The 17902-nt window shown below is 45.7% G+C and overlaps 1 protein-coding gene across 2 annotated transcripts in view; it reads left to right on the forward strand.

Annotated features, from left to right (window-relative positions):
* The window catches only part of PRPF31 (pre-mRNA processing factor 31), a 398971-nt gene that overhangs the window by 200891 nt on the left and 180178 nt on the right, over positions 1-17902 (forward strand). For both annotated transcript variants that reach the window (XM_086930323.1, XM_086930322.1), the window contains exons 9-10: positions 386-475; positions 3099-3226. In XM_086930323.1, the coding sequence (XP_086786449.1) occupies positions 386-475; positions 3099-3226 (218 nt within the window). The remainder of the gene's footprint in view (positions 1-385; positions 476-3098; positions 3227-17902) is intronic.

The raw sequence follows: 17902 nt of genomic DNA on the forward strand, positions 1-17902 counted from the left end.
CAGACGAGGGTTTGAGTGCATATCCCTTGATAATGTGCAACCTCTGCATTCCAGGGTTTTAATTCATTGTCTACTGTGCACTATTTGCCAGTATCTGCGGTTTCCTTCTCATAGCTTTGTGCTCACCTTGGAGGCCAGCCCAAACATTATTTTCCACTTGTCCTGTGAGGATCAAAAAGTTACTTTGCTTTGGCTGCTTCTCCTCCCATAGACTCAAGTGCACTCCCTTAGTAGCATTCCAAAAACCTGTTTGACATTAGGTTGCCTTTGCAACTAAAAATTGAGTAATCATACTCTGGTTACAGATGGAGCAGGATTTATTTGCATCCAATCATGAATTTTTATTTTTGTGGGCCTCACTTCTTCTCTTGCTGTTCTTTTGTAGGACCTACGCAAAAAGGCAGCCCGTCAGGTTGCTGCTAAGTGCACAATAGCAGCACGTGTGGACAGCTTCCATGAGAGCATTGCTGGAAAGGTACGTTTCATGCCAATAAAAGCGGACACTGCTTAAGATTATCTTGCTCTGTCTGCTGCCAGTATAAATGTGTCCTTGTCCTGCAGTTCTACATTTGCATTCACACAAACATTGGGAAATAAATTAAAATGTCAGTAGAAAAATGGTTTAAAAAACAGCTTTGTCTAGTCAATGGAAGCACATTGTTCTGGGTGTACTGTACCATCCAGGATCAAAGCAGGTATATGGATGTAGTTGCTATTCGGTGACCTTCGAACAGGTTTTTTTTATAGTGAATCCTCATACAATTTGGTGTGCAAGTTCTGGAGAAAATGTACATAAGGAAACCTGTTCTGAAGACCCCTTTTCCACGAACAAGTTTTCCCAAATCAATCTCTAGGGCATGTTATTTTTCATCTTGCTTTAATTTTCAATTTCTTTGCATCATAAATAGACAAAACCAAAAATATGCAACAGCCAAAACAGCCTACGCGTTTTGTCCCTTTTATTTTCTGATGGAACTTCTTCAGGGCAACATCCGTTCCTGTGGGAGTCTGTCTCTTCAAAAAATCTTTTTCAAATAGCTCATCTTGACCCTTTTATTTTCATAGGATCTCTCAAATGTCCATTCCGTACCTCCAAGGTCTGTTCGTAGCACCTGGAGACAGCGGACTGCACCAGTATTCAGAAGGCATTACACGCCTTGGAGGTTCGGAATGGACACTTGAAAAAGAGTGTTGAAGATAATGAAAGAAATCTAGAGAGAACACTGACAAGATTATCTCGAGTTTGGGACTATACAGTAACGGATTGTGGAGAGAGAAAGGACCAGGAAATCATGTAGCAGAGGTACACTAGCATCACTTGCCTGTTGGAAGTAAGAATTTGAGAGATCCTATAAAAATAAAAGGGTCGAGGCGAGCAATTTGAAAAAGATTTTTTGAAGAGAAAGACTCCCACAGGAACGGATGTTGTCCTGAAGAAGTCCCATCAGAAAATAAAAGGGACGAAACGTGTAGGCTGTTGTACTTTTGGCGGTTGCACATTTTTGGATTTGTCTATTTATGATGCAAAGAAATTGAAAATTAAAACAAGATGAAAAATAACATGCTCTAGAGATTGACTTGCGTTGTGTGGGGTGTTTTACTGTCATTCTAGAAGTTGTAAAAAATTTAATAAATTCCCCAATTGTTGTAAAGAAATTTTACTGTGCTCCTCAAACCTTTGTTTTCCTATGTTTAACGTTTGGATTTTTTAGGTTAACCCAAAGAGATGAGCACAATTGGTAATAATAGGGATAAACTGTGTGCAGGTGAAGTCTAGACCATAACCAGAGTGTGTGTACTAAAGTTTTCCCAAATATTTGTAAACTGAATGGCATTCCTGGGATGTCATATTTTTTGTTGAGACATTCCTTCATGGCTAGAAATATTCCAGCTTGTCTTTTTTCCACCAATAAATATATTCTTCATTTTTTCTTTGACAAAAGTATCCCACAAATGCCCTTCTATTGGCCTGCTTACATCTCCCTGTTATACCTTTCATTTTCTTTTTATAGGTGGAAGGAGGGACATACCCCCACCCCAAAACACCTCCCTAGTATTTTACCCGGCTTCACTCTTCTTTCTATAACTGTTTTTTTACCCTTTCAACTTTTATTCTTATGTCCCTACCTATTCTATCACTTCCACTTGATACCCTAGTACCATAGCAGACACCCTAGTGCTACTAATATATTTAAACCCTAGTAGCTCAACTACCTACCTTTACTGTAGTTACTCAATGCACACCTATACCTTTGTCCCTCTGTGCCTTTTATAAAGTGGTATGTCTTCCCCCTCTCCTCTTAATTTATCCATTACTTCTGCAGCTGTTTCTGCTTGCCTTCTTTCTTTAGCCTTTTTTTATTGTGTGCCTCGCCTCCCATTTTCTGTCTCAACTTCTTTTTTGTAGGACTTTTTTTATTTTTTATTTTTCGTTTTGGTTGACTATACTCTCAAATCGTTTGAGGGACCTGATTTTCCTCATTTTGAGAATTGGCTAAAATGCAGTTTGACTTTTTTTTTGTTTTTTTTTTGTCAATCTGTGTTCGTTTTATTTTTTCCTCCAAACGAGATGGAGCGGAGTATTCTCAGGATATGTGGTAGAGGGTTTATTCGCTTTTTATAGAAACCCTCTGGACACCTACATGTCCAAGACCTAAATCTTATCCAAGTAGTCGGCCTTCGGAAGATCACAAGGTCTAAGTAGGGAGTGCAGTTGAGGTGACATTGCAATAGCACTGTAATTTACAGCACCTGAAAGCTTGTGGCAATAAACCTGTTACGAACACTACAGTACTTATTAATATTTCGTGCCCAAATCTCATAGAAGAGATAGACTGTCTATGCGATCTTGAAGCATTATTCAATATACTTTTTATATTTGTTCATGCTTACTCTGGAGCACCTCAAATCTCACACACTAAGGCAACTTCTAATTTCACAAGAGGCAAAAAAATCCTCAGTGAGCCTCCTTCAGTGTGATTTATTTTAAACATTTGTAACCCACGGGTCACGTACTAAACTTTATATAGGAGCTCAGAAAATTCCTTGTCTCCTGTTATGGTGGTCTTATGGCTTCTCCCTTTCATTCCTCTGTTTAGGTTGGCTATGACCTCAAGGAAGAGGTTGAAAGGAAGTTTGACAAGTGGCAGGAGCCTCCACCTGTGAAGACTGTGAAGCCACTGCCTGCACCACTGGATGGCCAGAGGAAGAAACGAGGCGGGCGCAGGTGAGTCTCTGCAGGCCTTTGTCTGGCAGGCCTATACTAACCTGTAGGAGCTAGTACATTAGTCCTATATACACTTCCATTTTTCTTATCTTGATTATTTCAGCATTTGCTGTGAGAGGTAAGTGAACCTGTTTGAACCTTTAAATGAGATGGATAATAAAAGATGACCAGTTAATGTTACTAGAATTTATAAAGCGCAACTAATACCCTCCGGTGTCTTGGCGCTAGCGGACCAAAAAGTGCTGTGCTCAACTATACTACTACTGGAATAACTAGGTTTTAAGCTTTTTCCTGAATTCCAGATGATGGGTAGTTTTCCTGAGGTATAACGGGAGAGAGTTCCATTCTTTGATTGCATTAAAAGCTAAACTCCTCCCACCCCAGTTCATCTTATGGATCCTGGCTGGCTGCATAAGGTAAGCATTTGCTGACCGCAGCACTCTGTTTGGGGCATACCATCTGAACAAGTTCTCGAAGAACCTTGGTCCTTTTCTGTAAAGTGCATTATGTGCAATGCAAATAATTTTTATTTTATCCGCTGGCAAACTGGCAGCCAGTGGAGTTTTCTCAATTCAGTTCTTACCGATTGACATTTTGGAATATCCAGGATCAGTCTTGCGGCCGCATTTTGTACTGCCTGCAGCTTCCTGAGGAGGTAGACTGAGTCTTAATGTACAAACTATTACAATCAAGTTTGGACAGAACTAGGGCAGTCACTACGGATTTTCTACAGGATTTAGGAATGAATGGCAAATCGTTCCTAATCGTCTTAATCATATAGAATGAAGACGACACTACTTTAGAAACTTGGGTCTTAAAATTCAACTTTCCATCTATAATAATCTATAATGCTTTATCCACCGGTGTAGGAGATCCAAGACTGTCCGGCCACCAGGCGGGGGACCAGGAGGGAGAGAGATTTCCAAACATTATCACCTCCGTCTTACTCAAATTCAACTTCAAACAATGGGTGCTCATCCAGTGGCTAAGACAGCATACAGTTATGAAGATTAAGAGAATGATTAGTGTCCTTATCCAATGTAGAGATCACCATCTGAGTATCATCAGCATAGGACTTTGGAGTAAGATTAAAGCTTCTAATCGGAGGTGCTTGCTCAGACACGTAAATATTGAAATGTGTAGGGCTTAATGAGGAGCCCTGTGGGACCCCGCATGGGATAGAAAAAGGTGCCGACCTGAAATTCCCCAAGTGCACTGATTGAGTTCTCTCAGATAAGAAAGATGTCAGCAGAGCGAGGGCTTTGTCTCCAATACCAATTTCTTTTAAAGGACTAACTAAGAGCGTGATCCACAGTGTCAAATGCAGCAGATAGGTCCAGCAGCACCAAGGCTGCTGATCCCCCCCCACTGTCCAATGACACGCAAATTTCCTCCGTGGTCCTAATCAGAGCAGACTCAGTGCTATGGTTCGGTCTAAAACCGAACTGGCTATGATCTAAAACTTGATTATCAGCAATAAAAGTTGCCAGTGCGGCATACATAATATTCTCCATTATCTTGGGTGGCAGGGGAATTCTTGAAATCGGTCGGTAATTGGCAGTGTCCATTGCGTCTAAGTTGGCTTTTTTTAAAGAGAGGCAGGATGCAAGCCGCCTTCCAAATATTGGGGAAAGAACCCTGATCTATCATCTGGTTAAATATTTTAGAGAGATCAGGACCAACAGAATTATTAATAGAATGTAAGACTTGAGGGGGGGGGGGGGGGGGCAAGGATCTTCTGGGGAACCAGACTTAAACAGGCAGTTTACTATACAAGTACCATTGGCCATGTAACAAAGCTGTCTGCTATAATCCAAACAAGAGAAAATAGTCCTTGCTCTTGATTAACTACTACCACTCCATTTCCTCATGAATGAAGAGGAGAGACTGTGCCATTCTTCGTAGCATAGGAGTATAGGTTGTGGGCTGTAAAATCCATAGAGCGTTTGATATTTATTCATCTATTTTCAAATCCAGAGTACATTCTCCAAGGTTTTCGAATGACGCACATGTCCTTTAACTCTGGGCGGCAGAGTGGCTGATTGATTTTAAGGCACCCATCATCCCGTTTCTGGAACCATTTTGTTTGAGGAATCTGGAATTCATAAGTATTGCTGCATTTTTGTGGTGCTCTTTCAGGAAGTAGTTACACAGCTTAGCCATTCTTCTACTCCTCTCCATATCTCCTCATTAGGATGTTCTGTTCTTAAACTGTCTGAGTAGCTCCCCCAGGAGATACAGCTAAGGGTGGCCTTGGATCTGAATGCAGCATGAGCTATAGATACTTTGTAATACTACTATTGAATTGTAGGAACGATTTTCATTATTCAGCTCTTAGAAATAAACTGGCAAACAAAATGAACTGGCTAGTTTTACTTTTCCACTTGATTTGTCTTCTTTAATCTCTACATATTCAGTAGTGACTCTGTCAAGGTTTGGTTTGAGACTACTCAACAGTACAGCTGTTTTGTGATTCTGAATGGCAATTCAACCAAGTAAATTATTTGGAAGGTGCCAGTTCATGATAAGCCTGGATAGAGAAAATTCTGCTTTGTAACTTGGGTAGACTTGTTTATATCTGTAAACTATTCTCTGGTATTCGTAAGGGCACTTCCTGTGACGTATTTGAATGTGAAAAAATACCAACACAGGAGAACCAGTGTTCTGTGTTGTTTTCAGTTGTAATGCCTTGGTTTAAGTCTTTAGTATTCCCCATTGTTGTTGCAGCTAGTGCTTCTTATCCCTAGACATATACTTCAGGATATTAGTCCCTCTTCAGTAGAGAGTAACAAGTATACTTTTTGGGGGGGGGGGGGATGGGGGGGGGGGGGGAGTGCTCGCAATGCTTCTCAATCTTCCAGGTTCCTGTACCACTCGCAGAGCACAGGTGCGTCTCATGGCTCATCAGCTTTATAAGGAGCTAGTCACAAAAAGGGGTAGGGAGCACACTGCCTGGCATAGTAGCACACAATTCTGCTTGATGCTTTGTACTGAAGTGAATGTTATCATGCATTACATTTACCACAATGCATATGGTACACTAATGACTTGGAAAGCTTTACAGCCACACCCATCGAACACTAAGTCGGTACAACTCACTAAATTCACAGGTTCACCATTGTGGATACATCTCATGCACCAGATTGGACTTTGAACTGTTGATTTTGTTAGTATTGCATAGCAATATTTATGGGAGAATGTGAGATGTACCATGACTCAAGCATACCTTAAGCTGCTTAAAAACGAGACGATTTAAGGGGTAGGTGGGAGAGCGGGTATTGAGAGAGGCAGAGATGGTGGTAGGATATTTGCATTGTGGGGTTTTAGGTCTCGCCTATGCACGCAGCGCACCTCTTGCCATCGCTCCGTACTTTTTTGGGAACTTGTGCATGTTTTGCACTGTTTCAAATGAGTACTCATGCATGCAGAGCGTTTGCCTTGCGGGGCGAGCAGCGGCGCCATCTGTTTACAATTATCGTACCTTGCTGCTCGCTCCTGCAAGGCAAACGCTCTGCATCCACAAGTACTATTTAACTTTCGCGGCTGTGGGGCAGTGCTGGTTTTTCAGCTCTTGTTTTCGCAACCGTGCGCTCTGGGGTGATTTTACGATGCTGTCTTGAAGCCAAAGATGTGCCCTGTCCCAGTGCCTGGAACACGCTGGGCCTGCACTGCACTTCTTCCCTCTCCGTAACTGTGCATTATCGCACATTTTGTGCTGGGGCTGAAAGCAAGGGTCACACACACAGGACTTCGGATCCAGAAAGACTTATTTGATGAACGCCTATGCCCTCTGTAAGTGGGACAAGGGTCCCTGCATTGAACTGCAGCTGTGCATTCATGGGACAGACTGAGGAACAGTGCATGATGCGAAGTTCAAAAGTCACAGGAGGGGGCCTTGTGTTGACGTATTAGCACGACTTACTCTTCCAGTGGGGTCAAAACTTTGACAGGTCCGAAGACTGAGGTGTGAGACAAGCACCGAACGAGGAGAAAACCCTAACCAGGAGAAAATTGCAGGGTGCGTTAGTGTCATTGCTGCGGACTGGGCAACCGGGTTCGACTCCCAGCATCGGTTAAGGGCAATACTTTATCTCGCTGTGCCAATATACAAACCAGCCCTTGTGTATGGTATCTGGTGCAGAGTTGGCGCTATATAAAACTATGTTTATTTTTAAGAAAAATGCTTCTAAAACTGGACATAGTCAATAATGTAGCACTGCATCCATGAGACGGAGGAGAGTAATCCTTGTTGCACTATGTACAACGCGGCACTGAGTTGCCCATGGACAAATCGGGATAAGTGTCGCGACTGCATCTGATCACATCGCGATACAAGTGATTACCTCACACAGTGCTACAACAAAAAGACTGATTAGCCCAAGGTCACACCTTAAAACAACAGTGACGCTGTGATTAGGCCAGGATCACCACGGGGATACAGAGTAGGCTCTGTGTCAAGGAAGATTGGGTGGCGATGCTACAACTGTACGACCAATGGTACTAGTGAGACCGGGGATAGGGAAGGCATTGATTATTCACAGACCCAGGAAGTTGGAGTAAATGTCTGTCAGACCGAAGCACGCTGCAAGGTGCGATGTAGGGTGCGCAGCCTCACCGTGAAGGAGGGGTGTGGTCAGACCAAGTAGATTGTATAGTCAGCTCAGGATCACACCAGAAGACCAAGGAGGAGCTGTGATTAGAACAGTGCCACCATGAAGGCCCAATGATGTGGTTGCCTTCTCCAGATTGACACTAGATATTTGTCATCAGAGTGCTAATGGTGATCCGGCCAAGGTCACAGGGAAATGCGGGCAGGCGATGTGGTCAGCCGTGACTCACCACCGAGGTAGGAATTGTGACCGTCATAGGGTATACGTTAAGTAGGTAAAATACACCCACAAATTCTGTTTCTACCTCATTTACAGCACTAAAGCGCAAACCTGCTTCAACAGAGGGGGCACTAGGAGCTACGACAGTGTAAAGGGGAGTCAGTAATGGGCTGGACACGAGGTTTGGGCAAAGCGGGTTTTATTTTCATGTACAGTTTCTTTTTCCGCAAAGTCAGTCTTTCTCTGGCGAACTCTGCTGGGTCCGTGGTGCCTACTGGGTCAGCTGCTTATCCCAGGACCGTCTTGCCCGGAGTCGGGGCTTTTCAAGGGAGGCAACTCTCAGGATGACCTGAAAGAGAACAAAACAAAGAAAGGACCAATTACTTTTCTGTCCTCGTTCTTATACTGGGGAACACCGGGGAAGTGAGGGACACCTTTAGTGCTTAGCCTTGCCGAATTTGTGCAAAGTAGTGAGGAAAGGGTATTTACAGGGTTCGGGGGGGGGTGCGGGTTCACTAGAAGCTGAGAGTATTTAACGCGGGAACAGTCCCCTTTTCCCCACCCAGCTTGTAAATTTGTCCTGTACCTGTCGAAGCCACACTCCTCCCTCGGGAGTGTGGCACGGCGCAACGCGGTCCCGTTGGCCTCCTGGCTCGTCTGCTTCAGTCCTTAGTCCGTCTGCTTCTTCCTGGTGCACGTCTGCTTCTCGTCCTGGCTCGACGTCCAAAGCTCTGTGGTCTCGCCGGTTGGTCTTCCGCGTCTCCTCCGTCCTGCACTCTCCTCCGGTGATGTCACACGCCTCTACCTGGACATCCGGCTTCTTAACCAATCCTGCGAGGTACACGTTATTGTGGGAGGGGCCATCGTACGAGACACACGGCCAGTTAAAGGGGCCGGCCCGATTTTCTTCCGCAAGTGTGTGCCACAAGCACGGTTCGTCCTGTGGGGAAGGATGAAGGGTATCAGTGCATGTCCACCAGTCCATGTCCTTGCCGTCCTCCTGTACACTGTTCAACTCGGGCACCCCGTTACACTCCTCCCCCCCTTGGATTCTCCCGTTCGGGGAGAAGAGGCGATCGAGACAAAAAGTCTGCATTGCTGTTGTCACGTCCCTTTCGGTGTTTGACCACAAAGGAAAAGGGCTGGAGGAACAAGAACCATCTGAGTACTCGAGGAGTTTCTGTGCATCCATTGTAAAGGAGCGTGGTCCGTAAACAGCACAAAAGGACGACCTTCCAAATAATATCGCAGTTTGTCAATGGCCCATCTAATAGCTAGGCATTCTCGCTCTATGGTTGGGTATTTTCTTTCTCTTGGATGCAATTTGCGACTAAGGAACAAAATAGGATGCTCCTTTCCATCCTCTCCCTCCTGTGATAACACGGCCCCTAGACCAATATTAGAAGCATCCGTAGCCAACGTGAATGGTTTTTCAAAATTGGGAGGTATTAGAACAGGACTTGTTGTGATAGCCTTTTTTAGTGATTCAAATGCCTCCTTGGCTTCGAGGGATGGATGACTCAAGTGGGAGGGCTTTGAGGACTTACTTAGTAGGTCCGTCAAGGGACTTGCTGTTGCCGCAAAGTTCTCAATAAATCGTCTATAGTACCCAATTAGGCCCAGGAATCCCCGCAGTTCTTTTTTTGTAGAAGAAAAGGGGTTTGCACAATGGCTTTTACTTTTTCTTCCTGCGGAGCTATTACCCCCTCCCCTAACAGGAAACCGAGGTATTTAACCCTGGGAAAGGCTGCCCTAGATTTTTTTGAGTTGATCTGCAGGCCTGCTTTATCTAGTTCCTGTATAATGTTCAGTATGTGGGTTAGGTGCTCTTCCCAGGTTCTACTGAAAATTACAATATCGTCCAAATAAACGGAACAATATTTAGTGTGTTTGGCCAGTACATTGTTCATTAACCTTTGAAAGGTGGCCGGGGCCCCATGCAGTCCAAAGGGAAGAACATTGAATTCATATAGACCCTCTTCTGTGGCGAACGCTGTCTTTTTTTTTATCCTCTTCTCTTAAGGGCACCTGCCAATAACCTTTTGTGAGGTCTAGTGTGGTTATGTATTTCGCCTCCCCTATTCTCTCTACCAGCTCATCCACCCTTGGTATAGGGTAAGCGTCAAAGGCTGATATGGCATTCAGGGCCCTGAAATCCATGCAAAAACGGGTGGACCCGTCTGGTTTTGGAATCATAACTATGGGGGGAAGACCATTGGCTGTGGGATGGTCGGATTACCCCTAACTGGAGCATGTCCTGTACTTCCCTTTTCACATCCCCTCTTTTAGCTGCAGGAATCCTGTAAGGTCGTTGTTTGACTATTTTTCCATCCTCTGTCTGTATTCTATGTTCAGTCAAATGAGTCAGACCGGGGGTATCAGAAAATATGTGAGAATAAGGAGTTATTGTTTCCATTAGGTCCTCCTTTTCTTTGGTCGCTAAGTCAGGGTTTATTGGCAACTGCTCTAGAGTGCTTGTTTTTCCGTTTACCGGCAGACCGAAGTGTGTTGATTTAGGAGGGGGACCTATCCACTTTTTTAGGAGATTGATGTGAAATGTCTGACTTCTAGATTGAGACAGTTGTACTCTGTAGGTAGTGTTGCCTATGGTTTCTACAACAGGGTATGGACCTAACCATTCACTTTTGAACTTTTGGGAAGATGAGGGAAGTAAGACCAATACCCAATCTCCTTTATCCAGTCTTCGCCATCTCTTCCCTTTGTCATACTGGAACTTTTGTTTACGTTGGCTCTGTTCTAAGTGGGAATACGCCAAATCTCTGTTTCCCCAACTTGGACTTAAGCTGCTGGGTATAATCTAACAGAGACCGTTGTTCCTCAGACTCTTCCTGTTCCTATGCATCTTTGGTTATCTCCAGAAGTGACCTGGGTTGTCTACCATACAGTAACTCAAAAGGAGAGCAACCTAGGCTACTCTGTACTTGGGCCCGTAAAACATATAGAGCTAGGGGAAGAACTTTATCCCAATCTTTATTTTCTACAGTTAGCATTTTGTTTGGTGTGGTTTTCAGGGTGTGGTTGTATCTCTCAACGAGACCATCCGTTTGAGGGTGGTACGCAGATGTTCTGATTTGGTGTAAGTCTAGCATCTTACATACTTCCCTCATTAATTTTGAAACTAAAGGAGTACCTTGGTCTGTAAGGATCTCCTTTGGGAATCCTACTCTTGAAAACAACTCGACCATTTTGTCAGCTACATTTTTCGTAGTGGGGGCCTTAAGGGCAAAAGCCTCGGGAAACCTGGTGTGGTAGTCCACTATAACCAAGGCGTACGTATGTCCGCTCGAGGACCGTGGTAAGGGGCCTATAAGATCCATCCCCACTCTTTCGAAGGGCTTCCCTATGAGGGGCATGGATTGCAGCGGTACAGCTTGGGGACGCATCATGTTTTTCTTTTGACATACCTCACATTTCTTGCAGTATAGCTCAGCCTCTTTATAGATGACAGGCCAGAAAAAGTGTCTGGTTATGTTTTGGGTGGTTTTTTCTTCTCCTGAGTGTCCTGCTGTTAGATGGGAATGAGCATAATATAGGATATGTTCCCTGAAAGCAGATGGCACCACCAATTGAGGGGAATCTCCTGCCTTGCCTTCCATATAGAGAAGGTCGTTTTTTATCACGAACCTCGGATATGTTAAGGAGGGAATGGTCTTACCAGCGTGTGCAGATTCCCAGGCATTAAAGAGGGATGTGTCATTAGCCTGTGCGAATCTAAAACTTCTATCCAGTACCCAAGGTTCCTTTGCTAGATAAGCAGCGCCCTGATTAGAGTGGGAGGGAAATTTGTCTCTGAACAGTGACAGAAAGTCGGGGTTATCTACGCCTAGTATGATATCTTCTGGCAATGAGTCAATTACTCCTACTTTGATTTCTACAGGGGCTCGGTTTTGGGGTTTTATGATAATCTGGGCCACCGGATAGGGTCTTACATCCCCATGTACGCATCGGATATGCACCTGTTCCTTGGGTATAATTTGAGATTGTAGTACTAACTTTTCTTGGACTACGGACTGGCGGCATCCAGAGTCCAACAAACCCATGATATACTTCCCGTTTATCAAGATACGTACATAGAAGGAAGGTCCCATCTCTGCGTTGTACATGACAGCTCTGGGGACGTATCCAACCTCCATTGGTTCTTCTGGAGGTTTCCGTTTTGGGCACAACCGGGCTATATGTCCCCAATCCCCACAGTCAAAACACTGGGGTCCCTTAAGTGGCACATTGTCCATCCGAAATGGTCGTGGTTTCAGGGGTGGAAGCGGTTCAGATTTCTTTCTTTCGGTCTTGTGCGATACAGTAGGCTTGGCGTTTTTCTCTGAGTCCCAGGCAAAAGTTCTAGGTTGGGCTCTAGAGTAGTTCGTGGCCATTTCTATGGCTTGCGCCACTGTCAGTCCAGAATGCTGGCGGAGCCATCTTTGTGTTCCATAGGGTAATGCTTCCATGAATTGTTCAAGGACTATTTGATCCATTATCTCTTCTTTACTTCTTGGATTGGGTTTTAACCATTTCTCAGCTGCCATCTTTAATCTCAAGTATAGAGTTTTGGGGTTTTCACCTGTTACCCCTCTTTCCTTTCTAAAACGTACACGGTACGCCTCAGGGTCTAAACCAAGATGGTCAAGGATAACTTCTTTAATGTCTGCATAAGGAGTGTTACCGGCGTGATTTGCTACTTGGTAGGCTGCTTGAGCCTCTCCACTCAATAATGGCGCTAGAAAAAATGGCCATTTCTCTATTGGCCAGCCACATGCCTGTGCAGCTCTCTTGAAATTGGATAAGAAAGCATCCGGGTCTTCTCCGGCTACGTATTTTTGAAGTGCTACACCTGAGGGATGGGGAACGCTACCTCTACGGTCGGTGCTAGAACCAGGTACTTGTGCCACCTTCTGGAGGCTATCTATCTGCGCACTGATGGCATTTTTAAAGAGCTCTCTGTCTGCATCCGCTATGGTAATCTGGTTTTTTACTGCCCATTCCAACTTATCTTGTCCCTCTATTAAGTGCTGGATTACTTGATCCATCAGGGTTTGCTGGTGGGGGTCTGGCAATCCCACTTCTGACACCACTTGTAAAGGGGAGTCAGTAATGGGCTGGACACGAGGTTTGGGCAAAGCGGGTTTTATTTTCATGTACAGTTTCTTTTTCCGCAAAGTCAGTCTTTCTCTGGCGAACTCTGCTGGGTCCGTGGTGCCTACTGGGTCAGCTGCTTATCCCAGGACCGTCTTGCCCGGAGTCGGGGCTTTTCAAGGGAGGCAACTCTCAGGATGACCGGAAAGAGAACAAAACAAAGAAAGGACCAATTACTTTTCTGTCCTCGTTCTTATACTGGGGAACACCGGGGAAGTGAGGGACACCTTTAGTGCTTAGCCTTGCCGAGTTTTTTGCAAAGTAGTGAGGAAAGGGTATTTACAGGGTTCAGGGGGGGGGGATGCGGGTTCACTAGAAGCTGAGGGTATTTAACGCGGGAACAGTCCCCTTTTCCCCACCCAGCTTGTAAATTTGTCCCGTACCTGTCGAAGCCACACTCCTCCCTCGGGAGTGTGGCACGGCGCAACGCGGTCCAGTTGGCCTCCTGGCTCGTCTGCTTCAGTCCTTAGTCCGTCTGCTTCTTCCTGGTGCACGTCTGCTTCTCGTCCTGGCTCGACGTCCAAAACTCTGTGGTCTAGCCGGTTCGTCTTCCGCGTCTCCTCCGTCCTGCACTCTCCTCCGGTGATGTCACACGCCTCTACCTGGACATCCGGCTTCTTAACCAATCCTGCGAGGTACACGTCATTGTGGGAGGGGCCATCGTCCGAGACACACGGCCAGTTAAAGGGGCCGGCCCGATTTTCTTCCGCAAGTGTGTGCCACGAGCACGGTTCGTCCTGTGGGGAAGAATGAAGGGTATCAGTGCATGTCCACCAGTCCATGTCCTTGCCGTCCCCCTGTACACTGTTCAACTCGGGCACCCCGTTACAGACAGGCACACCTAATAGGTGTGACTATCTACTGAGTGAACTCGCTTCGTCACTGATTGGCGCGAGTGGATGAATGGGAGAATGTACAAACTTAGATGGGTCACTGGATGTATATATGCATGAATGAGAGCGCATAGATAGATCGTTGAATGGGTGAGTGAGTATGCAGATGGTTGAATAAGTGGGTCCATAGATAAACTGATGAGTGAGTGCCTCAAAGAATGCTCACTAGGGCAAGTGAGTGACTACATGGGCAGATGAAGATAGGTTACACCAATCTCACTGGCCGAGGCCTTGGAAGAAATGACAATGTCAATAAAACAGTAAGACTCACTAATACAAGGCCAGTGGGACTTTTTCAACGTGGCAGGGTACCGTCGTGTCAAACTGCCCACAATGTATACAGAATTACCTACACTGTTATGCCTGTGTAGGCATTACGCAGAAGTGGCCATTCTCACGCCACCAGAGTCTACATTGTGCCTAGAATTGCTGCCAGTGTGCCCAAGTCCGCACTATGCTCATGGTGAGGGCACACCTGGAGTGGATGCACACAATGCCAAGAATTACCACCACTATGCCAAAAACTGCCATACCAGACATCCATATTATATATACCTTCAAGTGCATGCAAACAATGGTGCGTTGTGCACTATAAACACACACCAAGTGCAAACCACCACAACATTGTGTGTCTGCAGCAAACACATGCATACTCATTCACACTGCCTTGCTAAACACACAAGGCATGTTACAGACTCAATGCACTCCCTTCCAACACAGTGACTGATTTATTATCCTTCAAAAAATACACAAGAATTTCAGCTAAAGCCTCAACACAATACAATACATCAAAACGATATAAAAAAACACCCATTTCTCCAGTATTAGGGTGTCTTTCATAGATTCACATGCTTGAATATTCCCCGTCGTCTAAGTGGGAGCCCCACGGTAAATAAAATAGCAATAAAACCCAATAAAACATGTATATAAAAACATATCACACAAATTCCAAAACCAGAAATACTTAGAAGTACCAGGTTAGCATTAACACATAGGAATACATAGGAGAAAGAAAAAACGCTGATATAACATATCCATGTCATTATGTTAGTCCAAACTACAGCCAATCCGGCGCAAGGACCCCTCTAGAACCTTCTCCTCAGAGGCTCAGGCCCTCAGATTTTCTACCGCACGTCGTGTGAAGCGAGTCTCCCTGAGCTCTGCTCAGTTCAACTTTTTCCTGAATTTCTTCAGTTTTCTAAGAAGTCTTCATGTCTTTGTTTCGTCCATGTTCTTCTTGTGGGAAGTTGAGACTCTACTCAGAGGACCCTCACAAGAAGTGTATTTACTGCCTCTATCCAGAGAACGAGGTAGGAAAATGTAAAATCTGCAGGACATTTTCAACCAAGACCCTTAGGGACAGGGAGGGACGTCTTCTCCTATGGTTGCAGAGGTTGAAGGATAAAGATTCACCTCTATCGGATGCAGAAAGCCTTGCGTCAGGTGTGTCCAGAGCTGCTTCAAAGCGTAGTAGTGTTCAGGAGTTGCTATCTCCTTTTCTGAAGAAGAAAAAACTTCCTCTCATGAAGGTGCCTGTTGTCTCCACCTCCTTCTACTACACCTGCGCCCTCGAGATCTGACTCTCTGGCGCCCTCAGCTCCTTCTGCGCATGTTTCCTCTAAAAAACATGCTAAATCGTCAACTGGCTCGTCGACTGTCGTTCCGACGACGAAATCTGCCGTTTCCAGTTCACTGACGACAACAGTGACGACGACTTGTGCCAGCGGATCCTCGACGGCAGCTGTGTCGACGTCTTCTACATCGAAGATGGTCTGTGCCAGTTTTAAATCCGTCTCGTCGACTATTCCCATCTCATCATAGACTTCAATGAAGAAGGTACAGGTCCCATCGACGTCAATCCTCGTCGACGCTTGCTGTTCAAAGACCCTCTTCGCCGACGAGTGCTCAGTCGACGACGGCCGCATCGGCGGCGGTTCCGTCAACATCGGCTCTGTTGACAGTTGTGGTCTTGCTGTCGACTGCTCAGTCGACGGCGACAGCTCTGTCGACGACAGTTCCATCGACGGCGGTTCCGTCGACAGCGGCTCCATTGACGGTTGTGGTCTTGCTGTCGACTGCTCAGTCAACGGTGAATGTTCCGTCAACGTTATCGTCGTCGACCTCTACCTTTGCATCTTTGCCTTTGGTGCCATTTTCTTCAACAGATTCTGGGCCTTCTATGGCTGGCCATTGCACCAGCGACGACCAGTGCCTCTGGAACAGCTCTTGCTACCAAGTCACCCTCAGCCTCCATCACCTCCTTTTTGCCACCGGTTCGGAGCATGATTCAAGTTCCGATAAGGAGGAAGATGACCGGTTCCGACAAGCTCGAAGTCTTTCAGAGCTGGTCATTAAATGTCAAGATTACGACTATGATCAGGACCATTCTTATTTCCAAGAAGGGGAACCTTCTGTTCAGGTTCCAACAGCGCAGATACCACTTTCCCTTATTTCAAATCTCCAATATCTGCTGGAGGATTACAACAGATGTTTTCCACCGTCTCATCGAGGGTCTCCTCAACCTACTGTGCCTGTAACTTCAGTGGCTCCTCCTGCACCTTCGCTGCCGGAGCCTGCAGTATCTTCTGCCCCATTGACCTCCATTCAAGTCCATGCTACGGTCAGAGGATGATGACAATCGCACTAACAAAGAGGACGGCAAGGTTGCGGATGATGATTGGGACATGGTGGATTGGGACGACTATCTGGTGCAGACACAGTCTCCGCCTCCTTCAGTGCCGGGTGATTCCCCTCCTGTGGACATTGCTAGTTTTCACCAGCTTATGGAGTGGGCGGCACAGCGCTTTAAGCTTCCTATGGTCACGAAAGACGAGGACTGTTTTCTTTAAGACTTCAAGAGTCAGCCCTTTAAACGGGTCCGGGCTGTGCCCAATATTGATTTTATTTGGAATGAAGGTGTCAAGTTGATGCAAACACCCAATACCATTCCGGCTCTTATTCCTCGTATGGAAAAGAAATATAGAGCACCCCAGGGGTCACCTGCTTGCTTAATATCGCAGCCTAAGCCTGATTCCGTAATCACCCAGGCCGCGCAGCGGCGATCCAGGAATCCGTCTTTCCCTATCACCGCTCCTCTGGACCGTGAAGGACGTCGGCTTGACGCCATTGTCCGCAAGTTTTCCACCATGGCTTCTACCACCGTGAGGGCTGCAAATTCGTTGGCCATTCTGGGGCGCTACGACCTCCAGATGTGGTCTGATATGTCTTCTTTCATCGACCTCATTCCCGAGCCCTCTAGAGCTGAGGCCCGTAAAATTCTTCAGGAGGGTGAGAGGGCGTCTTCTGAAATTATCGATTGCTCGGTCGACATTGCTTGTACTGGTTTTCGACCGCTTGCAGTGGTTTTGCATCGCCAGGGCTGGCTTCGCTCCACCTCCTTCCGCCAGTAAGTTCAGTCGAAAAATCCTCAACATTCCTTATGATGATGATTCACTTTTTGGCCAGCATGTGTACGATGCACTGCAAACTATAAACAAGCATTTGCAATGCCATAGGTCTCGCATTAGGAAAGTGTGAGCTATTGGTATTGTAAATGACAATTTTTTTTTTAATGTGTGTTGGCTTTGAAAATATATAAATTAATAGCATTGTTATTTACAAAGCCAATAGCTTACACTTTCCTAATGCGAGCCCTATTGGCTATGGTGTGGTGGTGTCCCTGAGTGGTGGGGTGGTGTCCCTGAGTGGTGTGGTGGTGTCCCTGAGTGGTGTGGTGGTGTCCCTGAGTGGTGTGTTGGTGTCCCTGAGTGGTGTGGTGGTGTCGCTGAGTGGTGTTTTGGTGT

The sequence above is a fragment of the Lissotriton vulgaris genome, chromosome 7 (genome assembly GCF_964263255.1).
Source record: "Lissotriton vulgaris chromosome 7, aLisVul1.2, whole genome shotgun sequence".
Classification (NCBI taxonomy): Eukaryota; Metazoa; Chordata; class Amphibia; order Caudata; family Salamandridae; genus Lissotriton; species Lissotriton vulgaris.